The sequence below is a fragment of the Triticum urartu genome, chromosome 7A (genome assembly GCF_056163025.1).
Source record: "Triticum urartu cultivar PI428250 chromosome 7A, HENAU_Tu73, whole genome shotgun sequence".
Taxonomy (NCBI): Eukaryota; Viridiplantae; Streptophyta; class Magnoliopsida; order Poales; family Poaceae; genus Triticum; species Triticum urartu.
The window spans coordinates 7,980,748-7,998,002 of record NC_141879.1 but is presented as its reverse complement, the minus strand read 5'-3'; the positions used below and the strand labels follow the sequence as shown (position 1 = coordinate 7,998,002).

Below are 17,255 nucleotides of genomic sequence, written 5' to 3'. Positions count from 1 at the left end.
AAATCGTATTATGTTTTTGTGCTTTGCCTTCATCAAACATTCAACCTCCTGGTGGAATGACCTCTCACTAAGATACCCGGACAGTTTCTTCACAGCGACTGTCACATTCCCAAGCATTCCCTGCAGCCGGAACATGCCTTGTTAGCATAAATTCAGTCTCAGATCACGGGTACTTGAGAGTTACCGTACCTTATAAACAACTGCAATGCTTCCTCTGCCAATTTCCTGATCATCCGAGAAATAATTTGTGATTTCTTCTAATAGATATAATGGCAAGGCCTTCGGCTCAGCATTTTCATCAAGTAGCATTTGCAGGAGATCATCTGCCGTGAGTGTTCTGCGGTGCCAAACAGATGAACTAGCCTCACTAGTTTCAGTAGACACGTCTGTAAGTTCCACTTCATCAAGCCTAGTGATTATACTGTGTGGATCTGGTCTCATCTTTGGGTTATAGTCAGTGCACTCTTTCCCTACCTCGGCGCATACTCGTACTTGTTTCAACTGTGTGTGTATGTCTCCCTTGGTATTTCTCCAACCTACCCTTCCAGCTTTCAAGCACCTAGCGAATCAACCTGTGGTTGAGTTGGTTAGGTGGACAGTGGTATCCCCAACCCACCAGGGTTCAAATCCTGGTGCTCGCATTATTCCTGGATTTATTTCAGGATTTCCGGTGATGCGCTTTCAGTGGGAGGAGACGTTTCCGTCGACGACGAGGCGCCTACGGTGACTTCGTAAATCTCAAGATGATATGCCGGCTCAGTCTCTCGGAGGTGCTCATAGGGGTAGGGTGTGCGTGTGTGCGTTCATAGGGATGAGTGTATGCGCGTGTATATGAGCGCTTGTGTCTGTACTGATGCTCAAAAAAAAAAAGCTTTCAAGCACCTATGAAATTACATTGTGAATTGTGATTTATTTATGAGAATGTACTAACCTCATACATAATATGTTCACGTGCAAAGCCATGTAAAATGAAGTGTACTAGCTGCATAGTTCGTCAACTATGAATTTGAACTGATTAAAAGGTTCTCCAAAGACCAAATTTACTCACACATTTCTGTGTCAGATCACGCCATGTAAATTGGGGTTTAACGTTCAGCCAGAACAGCCACCCAGATGATAAGATATGCAGTTGTGTTTATTTCTCCCTTCAAATTAGTATATTTCCTTTTTCTTGGTAGTTTTAGGCAAGGTTTTGGTTACTGGATAGCAAAATTTTACCAAGGGGCATCGAGATTCACAGTAAACAATGGTTATGAGAAAATACCAGATGGTTAAGCAATAAGTAGTGTGCGAACTATATAATAAATCACAAATGCAAAGTAACCACCCATTGGTTCGTACCCTACCTCCAATATCTTTTTTGTTTCCGCATTGTGCTCTACCACGACATTACTGACGAACTAGTGAAACCACTAGGGTACAAATAAAATCGTGCGTATATGTATTCAAACTAGTCGGTTATTAATTTTTGTCCTTTAAGTGGGCATGGCTGGGAAATGTGGTTACTGCAGTAACCAAAAATACCATGTATATTTAAGGAGCTACTGATTTTCCTCATTTGCAAACTTAGTGCTATGTTGATAACATTATGCAACTTTCCACGATAGTAGGAAAATCAGGCATGATATTATACATGCAAAGAAAGGAATGGCATAACTTTTCTTACATTCTCAACATCGGTATACCCCTTTTCTCCAGTCAGTATCTCCATGGTTATAACGCCAAGACTATACATGTCTGACTTCTCTGTAACTTTTCCACTATAGAATTCAGGTGCTAGATAAGCCCTGCATAAAGATCCATATATATGCTCCATTAATTAACGGGAAATGGGGATGATGCATAAAAACAGTACGTAGCCAACAAAATGACCTTTTGAGGAGCTTAACCGTCTTACATTGGTTCAATCAATTTGGTAGTAATTGTCCAGCTTTGATTTTCATCAAAGCACCTCGAGAGACCAAAGTCGGCAATTTTGGGCAGCATATTTTCATCCATCAATATATTAGTCGGTTTCAGATCTAAGTGAATAATGCTATTCTGGTGAAGGTAATATAAGCCCTCACAAATCCCTTTAATAATCTGATACCGCTTTCCCCATTCAAGTCCACGAGATGCATCTATAATACCAGATAAAACTGTGTTTAGTATTCGAATACTTCAAGTCCTTAATCTTTGGATATTGGAGAGTATACAAGATACATCTGATGCTTGAACTAAATCTTCTATTATCATGGTAAACAAAGAGATAGGCAAGAAAATGAAACAAAAATATGGAACAAACGACCATGGTGTACCATCTTATAATTATGCTCACAACATCTAAAATAAAAGTGCTCCCAACTGATGGATCTTCACAATGTTGTGGGAGAAAATCATATTTTATAGATAATCACGACTGTATCTAAATACTATATCACAAACGATAAAATTCATAATTGTATTTAACATATCACGAAAGATAGAATTTCACAACTGTGTTTTAACATATAAAAAGGTCATTGATCTACTAACACTCTTATTACTAGCGGACCACAACCGATATACCTTCCTAAAAGTCTAAAATCTAAATAGCCCTTTGAAAACACTCTTATTACTAGCCCTTTGAAGACCTTACTGATTTAATATCATAAGCAGACTAAATAGACCAATCTAATATCACACAAAAAATGCCAGAATTTTGAAAAGTTGGGCTTCTTTGCGCTGTAAGTTTTCCATTTGCCATTAATAACCATTGTTGGACCGCTGATCGCCTCGCGAAGATAAGGCTACCGCACCCTGTAGCCTATGCCCTCTCTGTGATCGGGTTTGGACGTGGATTCTCCAAAGGCTTGGCTTTGCTGCGATTGCACCCCAGCTTACTGCAGTTCGCTTCTCAAGTTGGTGGTTCAGCGCATGCAATGGAGTCCCCAAAGAATTCCAGAAACAGAATGGGCTCAATTATCTCATCATCTCAAGCCTGGGAGATTTGGAAGCATAGGAACGAGTAATAGAGCTAGACCGTGAGTCCCCTTGGTCTTACAGGCTGTGGCAAACGAGAGCGCTTTGTGGTGTTCAGCTGGTGCCTCGGGACTCAGCGAGCTACTCCTAAGTTTGCTCACCCCGGACAATTAGTCCTCCCTCTAGGCGAGTCATTCGTGTGCATCTATTTGTGTGGCGATCCTTTGCTAGTGTGTGTGGTGTGTGTTCGGGGCGGGGGTCTTGCTGACACCTTCACTGTACTTGATTTTCATCTTAATGAAATGATACGCAACTCTGCTGGGTGTTCTTGGAAAAAAATAAAATAATGAATGCATAATAGTACACCATAGTGTCTCGAAAAGATTGGAAATGGTTAAAGATATTTCCCACGCGATCACCAGAGATATTGTGCAAATTTTATTGATAAAGTAAGAGAGATGGTAATGTGACCCTACCGGTGATGTAATCATGAAGACTCCCTTTAGGTAGATACTGAAAGCACAGCAATCTTTGTTGTACATTTGTGGTGACAAATTTTCCATTGTAGCTTATCCTTTTTCGTTGCGTGTCAGAACAACATCCCAAGAATCGGACTATATTTTTGTGCTTCGCATTCATAAGACAGCCCACTTGCTTGTAGAATTTATTCTCATCGATTTCAATGGTTGTGAAGAGCTGCTTCACAGCCACCATCCCATTCCCTAGCAATCCCTGCAATCTCAACATGTCTTTCACTTTATCAGTATTCGCCAGCTTCTTGCACAGCTATGCTATGATTAATACCATGGTAGTTTAAAGTTATTGTACCTTATAAACAACTGCAAAGCCACCCTTTCCTATTTCCTTATCGTTGGAGAAATAATTTGTGATTCCTTCCAAGAGAGATAATGGCAGGTTCTTCGGCTCTGCATCTTCATCAAGTAGCATCTGCTCCAGGTCATGTGCCGTGAGTAAACCAACCTGCTTCACGAATGAACTACTCACGACATCTTCAGTGAACCCAATCATGCTTTCTGTTTCTTCAAGCCTCTTGATAATACTCCCTGGATCTGGTCGTATCGCTGGGTTATATTCAGTGCATTCTTTCCCTACCTCTGCGCACACTCGTACTTGTTCCAACTGAGTTTCCCCATTTGATTTGTCCAATCTATAACTCCAACTTTCAAGTATCTGCAAAATTGCAACCTTGAGTTAATGGTTAATGAAGACGGGTAACAACTTTTTGGATGAGAAACTAAAGTAGGTAGGCTACGCAAAGTTGCGAACACCCTGCATAATATTATTGTGCAAACAACAAAATTTCTAACACCAAACAAACAATGAAATAACCTACGGTTCCTTGTCAGAGCTACTTGTATGCACATTGCACTTTTCTGTTCGATCAAAACAAGTACAATAAAATGTGGGTTTTTCATGTCAGCGGCAACTTGTGCGACTATTATCAAAAAAAACATAAATTTATGCAGCTATACTTTTTTATACCTTCAAGTTTTATATTTGCATGTGTTCGTCTTTTTTATATTGCTTGGTCTCTTTAGGAGTGTTACCTTTTGTTTTCAGCTTTGCCTTTTTTTAAGAAGTTACTCATGTTTGTTGGTTATATTACACAACCGAAATTTGAATTTTTTTCCTATATATTCTTCCAAGAATGTTACTTTTCCATGTGCCAAGAATAGAATAACGACTTGGCGATTCTAAAAAAGAAAGAACTAATGACATTATGCAAAAATATGCACACATGATTTTGTTAAAATTGGACTACAACATGACACTTCATATTAAAGACAATAATTCGTACCTTCTCCATTTTGGTGTATCCCTTTTGTCCTGTTAGCATCTCTGCAATTATAATACCAAGACTATATATGTCCACCTTGGGTGTGATTTTTCCACCGTAGAATTCTGGTGCCAAATAACCTCTACATAGAAATGGATGGATGAATATGAAACGAGACTGCAATATAATTCATGTATGCCTAACAAAAAATTCAGAATGTGAGGATACGGGCCAGCTTACGGTGTTCCAGCAAGTTGTGAAATGTTAATCTGGCTTTGGTCTTCAGTGAAGCACTTTGACAGACCAAAGTCGGCTATTTTCGGTACTAGGTTGTCATTCAGCAATATATTAGCGGGTTTCAGATCTAAGTGAACAATCTGATTATCATGGAGATACTTTAAGCCATTGCAAATGCCTTTGATTATTTCATACCGCTCTTTCCATTCAAGTCCACTGTATGCATCTATCACAGAGAAAAGAAAGTGGAATTAGGATTCAAGATAATTGAAGTCCTTAATATCTGAATACTAGAGTAATTTTTGTTATGTACATATGGAAACCAAGTAGGAAGGCAAGTTTTGTGCAGAGTCTTCATCGATAAAGAAGGTTACTACCAAAAAGAAGTAATGTGCAAAATGTTCCTACCGGTGATATAATCATGAAGAGACCCTTTGTGTAGATACTCAAAACAGAGCAACCGCTGCCGTACATCTGCCATAACAAAGTCTCCCTCATAGTCTACCATTCTCCCTTGCGTATCGGCACAATATCCTAGAAAACGTACGACATTTTTGTGCTTGACCTTCATAAGGCATTTGACCTCTCCCTGGAATTTGTCCTCATGGATATGCGTATTGAGTAGCTTCTTCACAGCGATCAACCCATTGAAAAGCACCCCCTGCATTCGGAAAATTACCAATGTGCACACATTTTTGAGCTATCATATCTTTTTTTCGATAAACAGGGGATCACCCCCGGCTCCATTTCATATAGAAAGAAACCACATCATAGCAGTATCTTACAGACCCGAAACACCCAAACAGAGAACAGTCTACAGCCAGAATAGTCTCAGGAGGAGATCTACCTCCCAACACAGATTTTTGAAACAGAAACTACCGGAGCATGCTGCAAACAGACAACAACGTCTACTCTAACACTCAACCACTCAAACATGAAGCCACCACACACTAGGCTAACCTAGACAGACAGACCCCTCTCCCCACCGATGCTGACCACATGGATGCTGTCTGCTTCCTCTGGGTGTTGCAGTTGGTACTCCAGCGTGGCCCTTCCTCCGTGTGCAGCATTACCCACTGCCTTTGTCCAGAGCCCAGCATCAACGATTTGGTCTTCAAACCACTTGCGGCAGCTCAGCCTGGTTCTAGCATCAACGGATTTCTCAGGGTCCTCCAGATCAGATCTCGAAACTCTTGCATTTTCCCCCTTGGAGATCTTGGAACAGCTTGGTCCAGTCCCTCAGATAGCGGTAAACTAGCCCCAGAACCTGTTTCATAGAAATCCAAGAGCACCTATTAAACACTACAAAATTCCTAAAATTCCACAATCCCCACAGGACAGCAGAGCTCACAACATTCAGTTGCTTGCATTTTTTGGCACACAGCCAGTATTTAGCTACAGATTCAAAATCAACCACAGAAATGTTAAAGACAGTATTAACCTCAGCCCAAACTAGCCTAGCTACCACACATTCAAAGAGTAAATGACGAACAGATTCAATCTCCTTGCAAAAAACACATTCTAATGGCTTCACTATGCCTCTCTTCCTAAGGTTATCACAAGTCATGATTTTATTCTGCGAAAAGAGCCATAGAAAACCCTGCACCCTGGGTGGAACTTTCACACTCCAAACAGCAGGGAGGTAAACAGGCTGCACCCCCCTGAAATTCACAATGGCGTACATGGATCTAGAAGAATAAACCCCTTTTGACTCATACTTCCAGATCAAAGAGTCAGCCTCCTGGGAGAAAACAGTTAGTGACAAAATCTCAACCAATTCAAACCATTGCAACATCAGCTCATCTGAGAAGGTCCTCCTAAAGGTACATTTGAGCTCCTGGCCATCCCAGATCTCTGCAATGGTTTTTTTTTTCATTCACCAAGACATACAAGTCCCAGTATTGGGTAGCTAAGGGAGTGTTACCATACCAGGTATCCTCCCAGAATCTGACCAATCTACCATCACCCACTTGCCACTTGTACCCTACTTTCACAGCCTGCAAAGCCCACATCACCCCTTTCCAAAACTGGGAGGGGTGTGGGTCTCTACAGCAAAGGATGTTGGGGCTTTTAGTATTATATTTGTTATCTACAATTCTCCTCCACAGAGAGCCCTCCCCAGCAATGTACCTCTTAACCCAAGATCCAATCAGGCAGAGGTTCATATCTTGGAGGTTTGGAACCCCCATACCCCCAAACTCTTTTTTCATGCAAATGGAAGGCCAGTTAGCCAAATGAATTTTATGAGCACCATCAGTGTCACTCCATAGACAATTGGCCATGTGGGAATTAATCAAATTAAGAGCCCACTTAGGAAATTTGAAAAAAGACAGGAGATAGATAGGGATGATAGCTAAGCAGGTTTTAATAAGAATAATCCTCCCTAAATATGACAACAACTTTCCTCTCCACCCAGCTATTCTTGCCAGAATCTTATCAATAAGGTATTGCAGGTCCTCCCTGCTTAATTTGTCAAAATGTAATGGGATGCCTAGATATTTGATAGGGAAGGAACCCACCACACATTGGAAAATGTCTACAAACTCATCTAACTCCTGCGGAGCAACATTAATGGGAACTAGAGCACTCTTGTGGTAATTAATTCTCATACCAGACACCTTTTCAAAACAGGTAAGAATCCATTTAAGATTTAAGGCTACTCTACTATCCTTTTCTAAAAACAATAAAGTGTCATCAGCATATTGCAAACACAAGACCCCCCCAGGAGCCAACTCAGGACACAAGCCCCTAATCAAGCCTGAGTGGGATCCTTTAATTAACATCCTAGAGAACACATCTACCACCAAGTTAAAAAGTAAAGGAGCTACAGGATCTCCCTGCCTCAAACCTTTACCAGTGAGGAAGAAGTCACTTTCCCCACCATTTAATTTGACTCCAACAGAGCCTCCTTGAGTAACACTCTTAATCCAACCAATCCACTTAGACCCAAATCCTCTCAGAGCCAACATCTCATAAAGGAAATCCAGATTAACTTTATCACAGGCCTTTTCATAGTCTATTTTAAACACTAAACCCTGTCTACCAGTGGAATGCACTGCATGCACTACTTCATGTGCAGACACCACACTCTCTAAAATAAATCTACCCCTCACAAAGGCAGATTGGAAGTCAGATATCAGCCTACCAATCACTCCAGCAAGCCTATTAGTAAGAACCTTAGTAAAGATCTTAAACACACAATTAAGGAGACTAATAGGTCTAAATTTGTTCATAGTCTTAGCCTCATTCTCTTTAGGAATCAAGGTAATCATGGCAAAATTAAGTCTAAAAAGGTCCAGGCTACCATTAAACCAAGCATTAAGCATCTCAATAAGATCATATTTAACCAATTCCCAAAAGTTTTGATAGAACATAAAGGGTATCCCATCAGGACCAGGGGCCCCATCTGAGTATGACCCAAACACAGCATTTTTAATCTCCTCTTCTGAGAACTTGGCCTCTAATCTAGCATTCTCCTCAGGAGATACTTTGTCTTGCTCATTATAAAAGTCATCATGTAGATGTATGTCAGGTTTAGCCTCCCAACCAAATAAACTCTTATAGTAATCAGTAGCTATCTTCTGCATACCCACACTATCACTAACTGGGCCATCATCCCCTTCCAGGACATGAATAATCTTTTTTCTCCTCCTCTGGTTAGCTACTGCTTGGAAATAAGCAGTGTTTCTATCCCCCTCTAAAATATTTCTATCTCTAGACCTTTGTCTAGCTTTAATTTCCTCTATCTCCCACATATGTTGTAATTCTTTAAGGATGCAACACATCCTATCCTTATCCTCATCAGTCACTGTACCAGACTCAGCTCTAATATCTAGAGAATCATAGTCCTCCATAAGTTCTTTCTTATCTCTCCTCAGGGCAGCCTCTATGTTTCTACTCCACCCTTTAGCTAGCCTCCTAAAGGTTCTAACCTTATGCTGCCAAATATCTATAGGATTATTACTGTTACACCTACTAGACCAAGCTCTCACCACTAAATCATTAAAGTCAGGCCTGGTCAACCACCATTTCTCAAACTTAAAGCTGCAGGACTTGGGGATCAAATTGACCCCAGATTCCCAAACCACAGGAGTATGGTCACTGCCCACCCTAGGTAACACTCTAGCACTAGCCAAAGGGTAAGCAGCATCAAACTCAGTGGTGCAGAAAATTCTATCAATTTTAGACATAATCAAATTCTCTTGATTGTTACCCCAAGTATATAATCTACCAGACATGTTGATCTCCAACAGAGACCACATGTCTACCCATACATTAAACTCATCAGCCCACCTAAAGTTAATATTGCCATTGTTCTTGTCCTCTACAGTTCTAACAAGATTGAAGTCACCACCAATGATAGCAGCACCAACCCAATCTAGGAAAAGACTATGCAACTCAGAGAGAAAGGCATCTTTATCTACATCATAAGCAGGGCCATAGACTGTAGTAATTCTAGAAACCAGCCCTTTACTTTTCTCCTTGACCAGAACACTAACCGAAAAAAGTTTGATATCCCAACTAATAATATCAAAGTAGTCTAGATCTACCCCTACTAAAATGCCTCCAGCAGAGCCATTAGAAGGTAAAAGATTCCACTCAAAATTCCTATCACCCAGCAGGTTCTTAAGAAAATTTCTAGTAAAACTACTCTGTTTAGTCTCCTGAAAACCAACATAAACAGGATTCAAGGGAAGGATCATGTCCTCAATACATTTCTTTCTCCCAGGAGCCATAATGCCCCTGGCATTCCAGAAGATGTATCTCATGGACAATTTTCCCTGGGGTGCTTGCCCCATCTATGTCTAACAGGAGTCCATCCGGCTCCCTCATCTACCACACATCTTTTATCCACACTACTATTTTGATCTAGATTTCCAGAAACAGTAATAGACTCACTACAGCTACTGCTAGTATCTGCAGACATATTTTCACCAATTCTAACACCAACACTACTAGTCATATCAACTAACTCATCAACAGGAAGAACACAGAAAGGGTTTTTTGAAGCAATACCTCTCATTGTAGGAATCTCGAGATTTTGCTTCATTTTCAACATTTGAGCTTTCTCAATAGTATTTTGACTCCCAGTCACCCTGGCACTTTTCCTAGCAGCTTGCACAGGGCCCCAGTTTTTCTGCTTCCTCCTTTTCTGGACCCCCTGTTCCTCAGGCACTTTCTGTTCTTGATTCACCTCAGCATCATCCAAAGACTGAAAAGTGGGCATGGTATCCTCAGGGAGATCATCCGGTTCCTCCAAAGGATCCTCTTGAACCTCAATCTCCAGCTCTTCTAGCTCTTCAGCCACCTCATCCAGCTGCTGCAGCTCAGAGAACATGAAGGTAGTCGCCTCCATCTCAGGGTTCTCCATAGGCATTACAGATGAACCATCCAGGCCCTCATCACACTGAGGTTGAGATTTTCCACCTTCCAAGCTAGCTGAATAGGATGAATTTCCTTCCAGAGACCTCTTCTGAACAACAGTATTACTGCAGCTTCCTTTGCCACTCAAGGTTCCCTCATTGCTACCAGATGCATTACTGCTTTTCCCAGTGCTGTCCTGATCCATGCCATTAGTGTCCATTTCTCTGCGTTTGCTTGAATCCTCACTCTTGTCATCATCACCTCCCACTCCCACACTGTCCTTGCCTGCTAGATCAACAATTGGAACCTCAACTACCATCCTAACTTTAAAAGTTTTACCTCCAATGCCAAACACTCTCTCAGTAGGAATCTTGGAGGGGTCCCTACATTGGACTTTCACTCTAACACACTCAAAAAGAGACTGAAACATCCCATGCCAATCAAGATCAATCAGCAGGCCAAAAGCTGAGGTACACTGGTCTAAGACAGACCACTCACACCATTTTGGCAGCAGCCCCCTGATCTGCACCCAGACTTCCTTCAAGTCTTCCATGCATTTCAGGTCTTCTTTCCACACCTCCACATTCACAGTGATATTTGGGTTGGTTAAACCAAAGCAAGGGTATCCAGCAACTTGCTCAACTGAAATGTGTGGTGGGAATTTCACCACATAAGACCATCTCCCCAGTGCCCTCACTTGCCAAGGCCAATTGGTCTTGTAGATCTCAGAAAATTCCTTTATCAGCTCCTCCTTAGACAACTCTCCAGCTTCTACATAAACAATCCCACAATTCCTCATATTCCCCAGGGCATTTGCACCCAGGTCTGGGACTTCTACATGGTAGAACCCTAGCCCTGGAGCCGCACTCCCAATGTACTTTGCCACTTGATGTGGCCTCTTCTTGACTGGGCAGGCATCCACTTGATGAGCAGTAGATTTGCAGATGAAGCATTTTTTGGTAAATCACACATGGCTCTATGGTGTCCTGGGTCACCACAGTTAAAGCATGTCACCTGAGCATAATCTGTGAACTCCCTACTGCCAGTGCCCTGCATCTGAGACTGAGCATTGCTCCCTCCTGAACCTTTATCCAAGTTCCTCTTCAATTTCTCTTTCCCTGGAACTCCACCTTGACCCTGTTGAGCTTGCACTTTACCACTCCCCTACTTCTTCAACTGCGCATCAGGGACCTGTGGCCTCATCCGGCCCTGCCCACCAGGGTGATCCCATTGTGGACCCTGCTGGTGAACCATGGGAGGGGCAGGGTAGGGAGGTTATCTTCCAGCAAACATCCATGCGCTGGAGCCCCTGGGAAACCGAAGAACGGAGGTGGGTAACAAAACTGCTGCATCCCCCCCGACTCAGGCAGCGGCTCCTGCGGCGGTGGTACAGAGGACACCGGGCGGGATCCACGCCCTCTCCCCCTACCTCTGCTGTCGGCCATCGCGCACTTCTCCTGGATCTCGGCGAAGCTTGGTCGCGGTCCTCGCCCCCACGACGATCCCTTGCAACTGAAATTGACGCTGTTGTTGAATCTACAATCCTCCTCGCTTGCTGGGAAGCAATCAGCCGCAGAGAATGCTTCACTAGCAAATCGCTCCTTCAGGATCCAAACCAGAGTCTCTCCACCCTTAGGGTTCCGCCTTGCGCCGCCGCGAACTCGATCTGGAGGGGGGGGGGGGAGGTGGGGGAGGAGGGGAACTCGATCTGGATCCCACAGCTGCCCAAAGTAACCTGCATCCACCTCCCCTCCCCCGCTGACCACCGTGGCCCATCCATCCGGCCCCTCCACGTGACCATGGCCCTCCAAACTGAATTTGAAACCGCCCCCCGCCGTGAGCAGCAACAACGGCGAAGCCTCTCCATTCCTGAATCTGCCCGCCGGAATCCCCCTTGAACGCCGGCGACATCGAGCTTCCGCACCAGAACCACCAACCTCATCATCAAGGGCTAGACCACCCTGAATAGCCGCCACTTTGCCCTCTGAACACGGGAAGTGGACGACGCTTCCCCCGCAGCCCAGTTCAGAATCAGATCCGGCGTGAGCGCCCCCCCCTACCTCTGCTGTCAGCCATCGCGCACTTCTCCTGGATCTCGGCGAAGCTTGGTCGCGGTCCTCGCCCCCACGACGATCCCTTGCAACTGAAATTGACGCTGTTGTTGAATCTACAATCCTCCTCGCTTGCTGGGAAGCAATCAGCCGCAGATAATGCTTCACTAGCAAATCGCTCCTTCAGGATCCAAACCAGAGTCTCTCCACCCTTAGGGTTCCGCCTTGCGCCGCCGCGAACTCGATCTGGAGGAGGGGGGGGGGGAAGGTGGGGGAGGAGGGGAACTCGATCTGGATCCCACAGCTGCCCAAAGTAACCTGCATCCACCTCCCCTCCTCCGCTGACCACTGTGGCCCATCCATCCGGCCCCTCCACGTGACCATGGCCCTCCAAACTGAATTTGAAACCGCCCCCCGCCGTGAGCAGCAACAACGGCGAAGTCTCTCCATTCCTAAATCTGCCCGCCGGAATCCCCCTTGAACGCCGGCGACATCGAGCTTCCGCACCAGAACCACCAACCTCATCATCAAGGGCTAGACCACCCTGAATAGCCGCCACTTTGCCCTCTGAACACGGGAAGTGGACGACGCTTCCCCCGCAGCCCAGTTCAGAATCAGATCCGGCGTGAGCGCCCCCCCCCCCCCCCCCGGCGCGAACAGGCGATCTCTCTCCGCTTGGGTTGTCCGCGACATTGCTCTCAGAGCCAGAAGCATGCGAGCATCCCTCACCGCCCCCGACGCAATCTCTGCATCTCGAGCAGCTCGAGTCGCTTCCACCCGCGCCTGAATCTCCGTCTCCTGCAACCTCGCCACCTCCTCCAGCAGCCTCCGGATCTCCTGATCTGACGCCACACCTCCTCCGCCAGGTGCCGCCATCAACGGCACTCACCGAGATCGGACCGGAGCGAATCCCCCCTGATGGCGACCGCAACGCCACCTGCAGCCCTGCGCCGAGCGGCGCGGCACGCCTCTAGGAGGAGAGCCTGACCCCGACCGGAGAGCAGGGATCAGCCCTGTAGGCCGGCGGCGAGAAGTGCGGTGGCGTCGACGGTGGGGAGGGGAGGTGGGAGGGGAGCGGGGACATGTACCTTCTCATGACTCAGCACTTCCAGCTATCATATCAACCGTGATTAACGGGTTAAGAATCAATGTACTTTATAAACCACCGCAAACCCACCCTTTCCAATTACCATATCATCGGAGAAACTATCGGTGATGCTTTCGATAACTGATAATGGCAGGGGCCTTGGCTCTGTGCTTTCATCGTGTAGCATGTGCTCTAGGTCACTTCGTGTAGCACTAACTTGTTCATCCATTTGTAATAACACACTGCAATACCCTGAAAACAAGCTAGAGCAAACATACATGATTTATGAGGCTGCCGAACCCAACTCTCGAATTACTCAGGTATTAGAACAGAATACAGAATGATCACTCCTCTGTTCTGCGCACATAAAAGGCTCCATAACAAAACTCGGTGGGCTTCATAGGTTTTAATTTGGTAGAATTGTTTTTTTTTCTTTTGGATAACATTAGGACAAGGTTTAAAAGCTTGGTAGAATTTATTGTAAAGTATTTTATTTAGTTAAGCCTTAGATTAACGGTTAAATAAATTTAGCGAAAGTTCCTTTTCTTTTTCTTTTCTTTTTTTATCTCTCTGCCCGTGTGCATCTAATGGCCCTGTTCACCGGCCACGGTGCCATCATGGTCCAAAAGACCCCAAATAAACTAAGCTTACAGTCCCCCGCAAAAGAAAAGAAAAACTAGCTGGGGCGCTGGTGGCGGCAAGTGATGAGCGGTGTTCTTGACAGTGTCAAAAATTTCTCAGGACAAGCGGCCTCGTCGTGGGAGCGACAGGAGCGTTGACCACCTTGAGGATTTCCATTCTATTTTTGAAGAAGAAATGGTTTCCATTAAAGAAACCAGAACACCAAAGGATTCACCTCTCAACACAGCCCAAACACAATCTTGAAAGAAAAAGGATCTTGTCGCTCGGCAAAAACAGAGATTAGCAATCCACTCCCCGGATCCGGATCTTGGCAAGAGCGTCAACCGTCAATCCACTCCCCGACCCGACGTTGACCACATCGGGGAGAAAAGGGAGGGAATAGAAACGAAAGATCCCAAAACAGAGCCTGAAATCCTCACGAAACTAGGACACACCAAGGTCGCTCCCCGCCGCCGCTGATAGATCTCTCGGCAGCCAGCTCAATTAGTTGGAGGGGATAATAACAAGGCGGAAGCAAAGTTACTAGTGGTGGTGGCCAGTTCATTGTAGGGCTGCTCGTGGTTACCTTGCAAGAAGCGCAGATGCGATCTTCAAAATGTTGGAGGAGTCAGCGGCAGGAAGACGCGGATGGTTTCTGAGCTTGACCAAACTAAAGGAAAAATAGTGGGTGTGGGTGGTGTCAGGATAAGGACCAGGACGGCCACTTGGACGGAACATTTAAATAATATAAATATGATGGTGGCCTGCCTAAAAAGAAGTTGAAAGAAGTACTATTAGGCAACTTAGGTCCGCTGTTTGGTTCTACTAGTAAATGGTTGCACGTGTAATCTTAAGATTTGTTTTTGTTTATTCTACTTCATTCGTTGTAATCAAATCAAAGCAATCTCTTCAAGTTGTAGGTTTCAAAATATAAGCTGTGAGGTGATAATCTGTTCCTCACATGGCAATATACACTTTCATATGCAACAGGACACTGCCACTTCAGAGTGCGACTGCATGCCCTACCAACTTACTATGGCATGACCGATTACTAATTAAGCTGCCACAAGTAAATCGTTTATCAATCAAATGCATTATGGGCATTTGACCGATTAGGGGATTACCTCGTGCCACAGTGACATGTACAAAATTTGAACGTGATTTATTAAATTTTTGACAAATAAATCACATGAAATGCAGGACGATGCGCTTAACCTTGAACGTTAGGAGCGGCCGCTGGCCATCTTCGCCATCATCTCTCCCTCATCGGTGGCCACCCAGTGCTTGTCCTCGGCCTGGTCTTCTTCACGACCTTGTTGCCGTTGTTCCCGACGGCCGGCATGGCCGGGCAGGCGGTGTCCCTGATCTTCTTCGTGACCTTGTTGTCGTCGTTCCCGACGGCCGGCACGGCCGGGCCCCAGGCGGTTTAGTCCCTGACAGCCGGCACGACCGGGCAGGCGGTGTCCCCGACGGCTCGGTGCGATGCGGCTTGTGACGGTTTCCTTGTGTCTGTTTACTTTCTACGAAAGTGTATGGAAGGAAGGGGATCAGGGTGAAGAGATGATTGGTTAACGCTAAACGTGCTTAATCGCTCGCCATTAGGAAAATAATGATGATTGGATTAAGACGAATGAATGACCGACATTTGTTGGATCTGCCTCACTCGGTCTTTTTATATTGGTATAGATGCATTGCATTGTCACACACATTTTTTGCCGAGTTAATTCTTACATATATGAGCAAACTATTACAAGATTTAATTTGAATATATAGTAAATAAATCATGACGAGAATAACAGAGATTGAGCTAACCACGGGAACTAGCATAGTAGATGATCATATCGAATCTAAGGCACATACTAGAAATAGAAATTCTAGCACGATCTCAAACAAAAAGGACATGATCATATACTGTGTAGCCCAAGCAGAACCGTTGGCCTTGATGTTGTCGCCCATGTCATTGATGAAGAGGTTGCTGAGGTCGGGGAAGAAGTCGCTGCCAGTAGTCGCGCGAGTGCACTACGTAAAAACCTGATCGCCACTCTCCAGTACAGGATCACCACTAGTAGAAAAGGGGGCAAAGGTCCAGGCCGGGTCAGCCCATTAGTCCCGGTTCAGTCCAGAATCGGGACCAATGGGGGCATTGGACCCGGTTCGTGAGCCCAGGGGGCTGGCCGGGCCACGTGGGCCATTGGTCCCTGTTCGTCTGGACCTTTGGTCCCGGTTGGTGGGACGAACCGGGTCCAATGGGCCTCGCTCCTGGCCCACCACCATTGGTCCCGGTTGGTGGCTTGAACCGGGACCAAAGGCTTCCCTTTAGTCCCGGTTCATGCCACCAACCGGGACCAATGGGGGTGCCTATATATACCTCCTCGCGCAAGAGCAGAGCACACTGCTCTGTTTTTTCTGGCCGAGGGGGAGAGGGCTTGGTGGTGCTCTAGCTCACCTCCTATGCACACAAGGTGTTCGATGGAATGCCCGAGCCACACTACTTAAGCTTTCTCCTCTCCAAGCTTGACCTCCAAGCTCCATTTTCCTCAATATTTGTCTAGGTTTAGCGGTCCATCACGCCCCGTCCCCGTCTTCACCGCCGTCGATCACCCGCGCCGAGCTCATCGCCGGCACCACCGTGGTGAGCCTCTTATTCTTATCTTCTTTCTGAAAGGAAAAAATATTCTTACTTGTATGTTTACATAGATACTTGTATTATTTTCTTACTTTTATTATTGCATCTTATATAGTGCGATGGTTTTGATATCCGCCCCCGTCGGCCCTCGTCCTGTCTATGATTCGGATGTGGTATATATATTATCTTTATAACTATTGGTTCATTTATTGTTTATGAAAATTATGCCGACCAACGTGACATAGATTTTATTTATCTAGAATGTATGTGAACCGGAAATTCCAACCGACCCTATTGTCGAGAGGTTAAATTTAGTTGAAGAACAAAAAAATTTCTTGAAGGAAAAAATAAAAAAATTGAGGAGGAGAAGATGATATTGGAGTTGCATGTTGCGGATGTCGTCGATGATCACAAGATCAAGATGGATGCAATGCGCTTGAAGATTAGAAAGATTAGAAAACATGCCATCCATACCGAGGCTTGGTATCATTATGCCGTTGGATCAATTGTTACCTTGGTTGCGATTATGAT

The 17,255-nt window shown here is 44.9% G+C and overlaps 2 protein-coding genes across 3 annotated transcripts; both read right to left on the bottom strand.

The window, feature by feature from the left end:
- Positions 1 to 189: 189 nt before the first annotated feature.
- LOC147956815 (uncharacterized) lies at positions 190 to 14,793 on the bottom strand. Of its 2 annotated transcripts, XM_087535476.1 has the most exons (9): positions 14,685 to 14,793; positions 5,384 to 5,636; positions 4,979 to 5,201; positions 4,760 to 4,880; positions 3,769 to 4,131; positions 3,417 to 3,672; positions 1,898 to 2,120; positions 1,667 to 1,787; positions 190 to 337 (listed from the first exon to the last, which is right to left on the bottom strand). In XM_087535476.1, the coding sequence occupies exons 2-9, from the start codon at positions 5,544 to 5,546 to the stop codon at positions 320 to 322; spliced, it is 1,488 nt and encodes a 495-aa protein (XP_087391602.1). In that variant the 5' UTR covers positions 5,547 to 5,636; positions 14,685 to 14,793; the 3' UTR covers positions 190 to 319. The 2 variants fall into 2 exon arrangements, with proteins under 2 accessions (XP_087391602.1, XP_087391601.1); XM_087535475.1 differs by lacking the exon at positions 190 to 337 and having other exon boundaries at positions 446 to 1,787.
- LOC147956816 (uncharacterized) lies at positions 5,708 to 12,027 on the bottom strand. The gene is made up of 2 exons (XM_087535477.1): positions 9,992 to 12,027; positions 5,708 to 6,242 (listed from the first exon to the last, which is right to left on the bottom strand). Exons 1-2 carry the CDS (start codon positions 11,136 to 11,138, stop codon positions 6,109 to 6,111), a joined length of 1,281 nt encoding a protein of 426 aa, XP_087391603.1. The 5' UTR covers positions 11,139 to 12,027; the 3' UTR covers positions 5,708 to 6,108.
- Positions 14,794 to 17,255: the final 2,462 nt, after the last annotated feature.

Bases quoted from the DNA above. Each gene is read 5' to 3' on its own strand.
- LOC147956815 (XM_087535475.1), bottom strand. From the start codon at position 5,546: ATGAAGGTCAAGCACAAAAATGTCGTACGTTTTCTAGGATATTGTGCC. The intron at 4,132-4,759 runs GTACGAATTATT...GCAATTTTGCAG, and splicing joins GATACACCAAAATGGAGAAG to ATACTTGAAAGTTGGAGTTA. The intron at 2,121-3,416 runs GTAGGGTCACAT...CTGGTATTATAG, and splicing joins TCTTCATGATTACATCACCG to ATGCATCTCGTGGACTTGAA.
- LOC147956816 (XM_087535477.1), bottom strand. From the start codon at position 11,138: ATGAGGAATTGTGGGATTGTTTATGTAGAAGCTGGAGAGTTGTCTAAG. The intron at 6,243-9,991 runs GTATTGCTTCAA...TCTATGAAACAG, and splicing joins CGAGATTCCTACAATGAGAG to GTTCTGGGGCTAGTTTACCG.